Raw genomic sequence first — 9,075 nt, forward strand, 5'->3', positions numbered from 1 at the left:
GCACTAGCTCGTTAGTTCGAGCTGGGTAGGGTAATGAGGGCAAGCGGAGTTGCAAATGAAGCCCGAGATTTAAATATCCCGGGCTTCCTTTGCATGTTCCCTGGCGCCACCATTTTTAAATCCCCCTTAGTCCGAACTCCGTGCCCGCGGCTACATGCGGCATGGACTAGGTAGTTCAAATTAAAGATCCTAATTCGAACTACCGTTACCCCTCATGGAATTAGGATCTTTAATTAGAACTACCTACTCCATGCCTTGTGTAGCCGCAGGCACTGTGTTCGGATTAAGGGGGATTTTAAAATGGCAGCACCCGGGAACATGCAAATGAAGCCCGGGATATTTAAATCCTGGGCTTCATTTGCAACTCTGCTTGCCCTCATTGGTATTACAGAAACCTGGTGGGATGGGACGCATGATTGGAATGTTGGTATGGAAGGGTACGGCTTGCTCAGGAAGGACAGACAGGGAAAAAAGGGAGGAGGGGTTGCCTTGTATATTAAAAATGTACACACTTGGACTGAAGTGGAGATGAACGTAGGAGATAGCTGTGTAGAGAGTCTCTGGGTTAAGCTAAAAGGGGTAAAAAACGAGGGTGATATCATGCTAGGAGTCTACTACAGGCCACCTAGCCAGGTGGAAGAGATGGATGAGGCCTTTTTTAAACAATTAACAAAACTATCCAAAGCCCAAGATTTGGTGGTGATGGGGGACTTCAACTATCCAGACATATGTTGGGAAACTAACACAGCGAGGCACAGGCTATCCAATAAGTTTCTGGACTGCATTGGAGACAACTTTCTGTTTCAGAAGGTTGAAAAAGCTACCAGAGGAGAAGCTGTTCTGGATTTGGTTTTAACAAATAGGGAGGAACTAGTTGAGAACTTGAAAGTGGAAGACAGTATAGGGGACAGTGATCACGAAATAATAGAGTTCATGATCTTAAGGAAAGGTAGAAGGGAGACCAGCATAATTGAGGTTATGGATTTCAGGAAGGCAGATTTTGATAAGCTCAGAGAACTTGTAGGTAAGGTCCCATGGGAAGCAAGTCTGAAGGGAAAAACAACTGAGGAGAGTTGGAAGTATTTCAAAGGGACGTTGTTAAGGGCCCAAAAGCAAACAATTCCGCTGTGTAGGAAAGATAGAAAATATGGCAAAAGACCAGCTTGGCTTAACAAGGAGATCTTGCATGATCTCAAAATAAAAAAGGAGTCATATAAAAAATGGAAACTAGGACAACTAACAAAGGATGAATATAGGCAAGCAACACGGGAATGCAGGGGCAAGATTAGAAAGGCAAAGGCACAAAATGAGATCAAACTAGCTACAGGCATAAAGGGAAACAAGAAGACCTTTTATAAATACATTAAAAGCAAGAGGAAGACCAAGGACAGGGTAGGCCCACTGCTTAGCGAGGAGGGAGAAGCAGTAACAGGGAACTTGGAAATGGCGGAGATGCTCAATGACTTCTTTGTTTCGGTCTTCACCGAGAAGTCTGGAGGTGTGCCTAACGTAGTGAATACAAGCAGAGAGAGGGTAAGTTTAGAAGATAGGATACACAAAGAACAAGTTAAAAATCACTTAGGAAAGTTAGATGTCAGCAAGTCACCAGGTCCTGATGAAATGCATCCCAGGATACTCAAGGAGCTGATAGAGGAGGTATCTGAGCCTTTAGCTATGATCTTTGAAAAATCATGGCAGACAGGGGAGATTCCAGAAGACTGGAAAAGGGCAAATATTGTGCCCATCTATAAAAAGGGGAATAAGAACAACCCAGGAAATTATAGACCGGTCAGTTTAACGTCTGTCCCAGGGAAGATAATGGAGCAGGTAATTAAGGAAATCGTATGCAAACACTTGGAAAGTAATAAAGTGATAGGGAATAGCCAGCATGGGTTTGTGAAGAACAAGTCATGCCAAACTAATCTGATAGCTTTCTTTGATAAGATAACGAGCCTTGTGGATAAGGGAGAAGCGGTGGATGTCATATACCTAGACTTTAGTAAGGCATTTGATACGGTCTCGCATGATATTCTTATTGATAAACTAGGCAAATATAACTTAGATAGGGCCACGATAAGGTGGGTGCATAATTGGCTGGATAACCGTAGTCAGAGAGTTGTTGTTAACGGTTCTAAATCCTGCTGGAAAGGGATAACAAGTGGAGTTCCTCAAGGGTCTGTTTTGGGACCCGTACTGTTCAATATCTTCATCAATGATGTAGATATTGGGATAGAGAGTACTCTTATTAAGTTTGCAGATGATACCAAACTGGGGGGGGTTGCGACTTCTTTGGAGGATAGGGACATAATTCAAAATGACCTTAGCAAGTTAGAGAAATGGTCAGAGGTAAACAGGATGAGGTTTAATAAAGAGAAATGCAAAGTGCTCCACTTAGGAAGGAACAATCAGTTCCATACATACAAGATGGGAAGCGACTGTCTAGGAAGGAGCATGGCGGAAAGGGATCTAGGGGTCATAGTGGACCACAAGTTGAATATGAGTCAACAGTGTGATGCAGTTGCAAAAAAAGCAAATATGATTCTAGGTTGTATCAACAGGTGTGTTGTAAGCAAAACTCGTGAAGTCATTCTGCCGCTCTATTCTGCACTAGTTAGGCCTCAGCTGGAGTACTGTGTCCAGTTCTGGGCGCCACATTTCAAGAAAGATGTGGAGAAATTGGAAAGGGTACAGAGAAGAGCGACAAGAATGATTAAAGGTCTAGAGAACATGACCTATGAAGCCAGGCTTCATGAACTGGGCTTGTTTAGTTTGGAAAAAAGAAGATTAAGGGGGGACATGATAGCGGTTTTCAAATATCTAAAAGGGTGTCACAAGGAGGAAGGCGAAAATTTGTTCCTCTTGGTTTCTGAGGACAGGACAAGGAGTAATGGGCTTAAAGTGCAGCAGGGGAGGTTTAGATTGGACATTAGGAAAAAATTCCTAACTGTCAGGGTGGTCAAATATTGGAATAAATTGCCAAGGGAGGTGGTGGAATCTCCCTCTCTGGAGATATTTAAGAACAGGTTAGATAGACATCTGTCAGGGATGGTGTAGACAGAGCTTGATCCTGCCTTGAGGGCGGGGGGCTGGACTCGATGACCTCTCGAGGTCCCTTCCAGTCCTATTATTCTATGATTCTATGATTATTCTATGATTACCCTACCTAGCTCGAACTAACAAGCTAGTGTAACCGTACCCCAAGTGAAAAGGAAGATGCTTGATTATTTGTCTATCTTGTTGTCACAGTTTCCAGCCATGAAAGGCTTGGAAAAATTAGACTCCGAGTAAAATGCAAAAAGAGAATATCCGGCCCCAAGAGACAAGCTAAGTGAACTACATCTTAGGGCCTCAGATAATGAGGGGTCTCTAAAAATACCCCAAAATTGCTAGTTTTTACTTGCCTCTTTGCCTATGTACAGATAGATAGATAGATAGATAGATAGATAACTTTATTATTTCTATTTTCATTGTCATTTCTGTTAGAATAATACATGTTGTTTTGGAAATGCAGTGAGGCCTCTTTAACTTGACATAGCTTAGGGCCTCAGCATGTTTTAACCCGGTGTTACAGCCAGGTATGGGCAGTGATATGTATAATTTTTGTGGGTTAAATCTATGCAGCCATGTCTAAATACTTGTTTTTTGAAGGGAGGATTTTCTACAAGAACAGCAAATTGCTAAACGACTAAATAAACGTTTTGGTTCTGCAGAATGAATGGAGAGAATGGAAAAAGGACATTTTTTCTGGTTTTATTCTGTCCAGGTGCCAGATATCCTGAGTATAATATATATACATATGCCTACCATCGAGCAGGGTAGCTTGAGGCAGTTCCTGGTGGAGTCAGTGTCCATTCTTGCTCACCATCACCTAGAGGCAGTGATCTTCAGCCTCCTCATCAAACATCTGCCGATGGACAGGTATATACTGCTCCTTACAGTGTTCATTTTGGTAACCATGGATCCCACGGCTTCACTGGAAGATGTAAGGCTTCATTTAAGCCACAGACAGTTTGAGATCATTCCTAAAGGTTAATAGCTTGGGTCTTTCTGCAGAAAGGTCCAAGACCATGTCAAGGTGGGTGCAGGGAGAAATTAAGTGTCATTCTGTTTCCATTAATTAATAGTTGCTTTGGCATCCTAAAGACTTCCCTTTACTGGCATCACTGGAGTGGATTTTTGCCTCTCCAGACCCCTGAACTAACATCACCCTGGAAATTGCCAGTGACTGTTCGTTTTCTGGTAGCATGAAAGCTTCAAATCCAAATTCCTGGCTGATTAGCAAGGATAGGGCACCAGGCTTTTGGTATCAGCAAGGGCATGGCTGCTGGAATGGAGTTGTCATTCTTGGTACTTAAAGACAGGGCGGTAAGCATATCTATCATTTCATTCAAACATCCCTAGCTGAATTATCAGTCATCAGTGCTGGAATCTAAGAACATAAGAACGGCTGTAGTGGGTCAGACCAAATGTCCATCTAGCCCAGGATCCTGTCTTCAGACAGTGGCCAATGCCAGGTGCCCCATAGGGAGTGAACAGAACATGCCCATTCTGGCAAATAGAGGCCAGGGAATGCCATTTGTGAAGAGGTCATGGGCTAGCCACAAATATTTGTTCTCATAGTTGTACATCCAGTTAGTAGGAAGATCATTTTTCTTTCTTCAACTTGTCTCCCAGGCCCTGATCTTTGGGCATCATATGCTCATGATTCCATATCTACTGAGAAGTAGGAAAACAGGAACTGTGATTAGAGCTCTGTGTCCTTTCCTTCTGAAGTCTAGCATTAATGGTTATGGTGCAGTAAGACTAGGGTTGTGTCTATACAGCACCCTAAACTTGAAATAAGATGCACAATTTGCACTCCGCAAATTGCGTATCATATTTTGCATAGCCTATTTTGAAATGTGGCGCTTCTACACAGCACCAAATGTCGAAATAATGTGCTATTTCAAGCCATCCCTTATCCCTCATGCAACAAAGTTTCTTGGGATGGCAAAATAGTGTGCCCATTATTTTGAAAAATATTTCAAAATAACGGGCTGCTTGTGTAAATGTGGGGTAGCTATTTCGGGATACCTCCAGGATCCCAAAACAGTCATGCACTGTAGAAATGTAACCTGAAATGTAACTTAACTTAGTTCTGTAACTAGAAACTCAATATGTAAAACATGAGGACCATATAAGGAGGACAGCACTCTGAACTTGCTCATCATAGGGAGGGCTTGACAAATAATACAATCTACTCACCCATGGCGTGTAGATTGTAACCTGGAAGAGCCAGGTTCGGGCGACCTGTGCATGCGCAGAACGATCTGTGCATGCACAGATCGCCGGACAGCGCGGTTGGTGAGCCCTGATCATAGTCAAGGAGAAAATTTGTTCTTTACTTGAATATGATGCATATAGTCAGAGCCACAAAAGTCTCCAGGGGTCACATATAACTTATGTTAAATTGCAGTGACACCACTGAGCTGTGGAGATCTCTGGGGACAGATCCCTTGCTCGCCCCTCAAGTCCTGAAGGTCCTAATAGAAAAAATAAAGACTCCAACAAGTCAAGAAGGAAGGATGACCTCAGAGACAGAAACAGACCTGCATTTAGCAGCTGCTGAACCTCTCATAGTAAGTTAGACGACAGACATGTATTTCTCTGCCTTGTGACAAACATGCTGATGGAAAGCTAGATGAGTGGTATAATATTGTCATATGGGCACTTCTTTTCTGAAGTACTGTTTCCTGGATTCCAGCTGTGCTTTCTGTGGAACAACAGATGGCAGATTTAGAGCATGTGGCTGATTCACTTAATACTATCTGGCAATTAGAAAGTCTTTGAATCAGATTTCTTACAGTGCTTTGCAGATGTTTTGTACAACTCACAACATGCTTTGATAGGTCGTACACATTTTTACAGCTATGGGACGCTAAGGCACACATGGAGTGAATTGCTCTCGGTCATTCATCAAGTTAGTGACAGGAGTGAGAATTTAGTCCAGCAGGTATCAGAAGGGGAGAGAGTGTGATAGTGTTAGGAAGAGACCTCTTCTTTTACCATGCTCTCCTTTCAGGCAACATGTGCCATCTTTGAAGTGGTGTCAGCATTGCAGCTGAGCAAAACTGTGCAGGAGCTGTTCCCGGAGTTGTTTACTGTTCTCCTGCAGCAGATCAGCCAAACCCTAGGACAAAAGATGCCTTTGCCCAGGATGAGCAGCCGAAGGAGGTTATTCAGAAAAGGACAACAACTATGTGAGGGCAACCCTTGCAGGTAATTAGAAGAAAGGGAGCAAAACAAAGAGAATCCCAGTCCATTTGTGTGACACTCCCCAGGAGTTCTCAGGGTTATGAGGCACCTTACCATCACCTGCTTTTAATATGAGAAAGTCTTGTTTGTGCTTGCTATAGGTCAGTTCCCTGAAACCACCAACCTCTGGCAACACAAACACTACTATCTAGGCCTCCTCAGGCCTCAGTCTCTTTGTCCTCTCTTTCTGACTACAGCTTAGAGAATCTCTATCAATGGATTCTCCTCTAAGAGAAGTCTCCCTGCGATGTACGTGCATCTCCGCACCAATCAGCGTTCCCCCATCTCTTAGTTTAAAAACTGCTCTACGGCCTTTTAATGTTTAGTGCCAGTAGTCTGGTTCCACCCTGGTTTAGGTGGAGCCCATCCTTCCTGTATAGGCTCCCCCTCTCCCAAAAGTGTCCCCAGTTCCTGATAAATCCAAACCCCTCTTCCCTACACCATCGTCTCATCCACGCATTGAGACTCTGAAGCTTTGCCTGCCTACCTGGTCCTGCGCGTGGAACTGGAAGCATTTCCAAGAATGCCACCATAGAGGTCCTGGATTTCAGTCTCTTTCCTAGCAACCTAAATTTGGCCTCCAGGACATCTCTCCTACCCTTCCCTATGTCATTGATACCTACATGTACCACAACCACCGGCTCCTCCCCAGCACTAGACATAAGTCTATCTAGATACCTCGAGAGATCCACAACCTTTGCACCAGGCAGTCAAGTGACCATACAGTTCTCCCGGTCATCACAAACCCAACTATCTATGTTTCTAACGATCGAATCACCCACTACTAACACCTGCCTCTTCCTAACATCTGGCATTCCCTCCCCCTCAGAGGTATCGTTGGTGCGAGAGGATACCGCAACATCCTCGGGAAGGAGGGTCCCAACTACGGGATGGTTTCCCTCTGCTTCCATTAAATTCTCTGTTCCCTTGAGACTTTCATTCTCCTTAAGAGCACTGGGACTCTCAGACTGGAGGTGGGACAGTACTACAGTGTCCTGGAAAGTCTCATCAACATAGCTCTCTACCTCTGTTAGCTCCTCCAGTTCAGCCACCCTGGCCTCCAAAGCCCGAACTCGGTCTCTGAGGGCCAGGAGCTCCTTGCAACAGGTGCACACATACGCCACTCGCCCACAGGGCAGGTAATCATACATGTTACACTCGACGTAATAAACAGGATAGCCCCCACTCTGCTGCTGGGCTTCTGTCTCCATTTTTTTATGAATAAATTTAAGTAAAAACTGGGCTTATTAAATCTCTGGAATATAGATTATTATAAAAGTTAGGTTTAAAGAAGATCAGAAGTCACTAGTGCCCTCTAAACTCCCACTCCAAAGTCCCTCTCCAAGCTCCCTGTTCGCGGACTCACAGGCTTATATAGCTCTGGTAGCCCCTCCCCCGACTGAGGCTCAGCCAATTAACATAGGCTTCTAGATTTCAAACCTTTTAGAAGCTCCTTCAAACAAACAAACAAACAAACAAACAAACAAACAAACAAACAAACAAACAAACAGACAAACACCAAACTAAACCAAACAGAGAAACACAAGCTCAGCACACAACAAATAACCCCCCCCCCCCCACACACAAACACACTCCCTTTTCATCCATCTCACACACAACAGTCTTGAGCCCCCACTCAGTAGCTTGGGAAATTCACACACCTCTGGACGCCTCTGAGAGGCAATGCTTCCCCACTTGCAAGCACAGAGTCTGAGTGTAGAAAAGAAACTTTTAATGAAAGAGAGAGAGAGAGGTCACATGGCATTAGCTTGGGAAAATACCACAGCCAGAGTTCATAACCAACCCACGAGTAACCATCCCAGCTCAAATGGATTGAGCAATGTCCTTTGCCCCTCAGGCTCACTAGTCCAACAATTTAAGGGTCCCATTCACTTACCCAAACTTTCTCCATACCCCACTTCAAACGCCCCACTTACAGCTCTGTCAGTACAGTCCCAGACACATCACCCTGATGACTCCACCCATTGAGCCTGAGGCCATGCCACCTTCGTGCTGCTCTTGTGGTCTGCTGCTCCACCAGCCGCTCTGCTGGCTGCCTGCCACTGCTCCTCTCCAGCTGCCCTGCTGGCCACCCTCTGGTCTCTCCCACCAGCCCCTCTGCTGACCGCAATGGGTCTGGCTCCAGGCCAAACCAGTGACTTCACCTCTTAGTGATTTCAACTCTTTAGCTACCACCTAGGCTGGCAAAAAGTTTCTAGCTTCCACTGGAATAACAAAAAGACTCCTAATGGAGTCTGCTTTAGGTCTACCCTTAGAAGGCGGGGGGCGGGGGGGGGGGGGGGGAGAGACAGGTTGAACCAGCCTTACAGCTGACACCTGGCAGGCATGAAGCAGGCTGGCTCAAGCCCTTTGTCCCCAACTCAGTTCACTCAGCTCTGGAAGGGGGAGGCTTGTTTATCTGAGACCCCTTACAATGATGGTGTCTCTCCTGCAAGCACTGGTGTCATATTTTACAGTTCCTACATTTAGGGGTAGCATGGTTTGTGACCCCACAACAGCCAAATTAGTTACAATACATCACATTCCATTCTGACAACCAGTCCTCCATCAGCCCTGGCTGAATTGGATTTATATAACCACACCCCAGATTCCTTCCCCATCCCAGCATGAAGCAGTTAATTATCATACAGGCCTGTATTTATATATCAACAGTTAATTATCTTACAGGGCTAAACAATTTGAGTGAGCATGCCCACCCCCAAAATGTGGTGTATTCTCTCCTTTTCGCTGGCTGATTGCAAGCAGTAGTTCAGCCCCTGC

At 44.8% G+C, this 9,075-nt stretch overlaps 1 protein-coding gene across 1 annotated transcript in view; it reads left to right on the forward strand.

Moving 5' to 3' along the window:
- LOC142824857 (maestro heat-like repeat-containing protein family member 2B) overlaps positions 1-7,677 on the forward strand; it is a 35,171-nt gene extending 27,494 nt beyond the window's left edge. Inside the window, exons 17-19 of the mRNA XM_089777770.1 lie at positions 3,764-3,918; positions 5,456-5,618; positions 6,062-7,677. Coding sequence (XP_089633896.1) covers positions 3,764-3,918; positions 5,456-5,618; positions 6,062-6,262 — 519 coding nt within the window. The 3' untranslated portion in view covers positions 6,263-7,677. The remainder of the gene's footprint in view (positions 1-3,763; positions 3,919-5,455; positions 5,619-6,061) is intronic.
- The last annotated feature ends 1,398 nt before the right edge of the window (positions 7,678-9,075 follow it).

This window comes from Pelodiscus sinensis, chromosome 1 (assembly GCF_052426305.1).
Source record: "Pelodiscus sinensis isolate ZL-2025 chromosome 1, ASM5242630v1, whole genome shotgun sequence".
Taxonomy (NCBI): Eukaryota; Metazoa; Chordata; order Testudines; family Trionychidae; genus Pelodiscus; species Pelodiscus sinensis.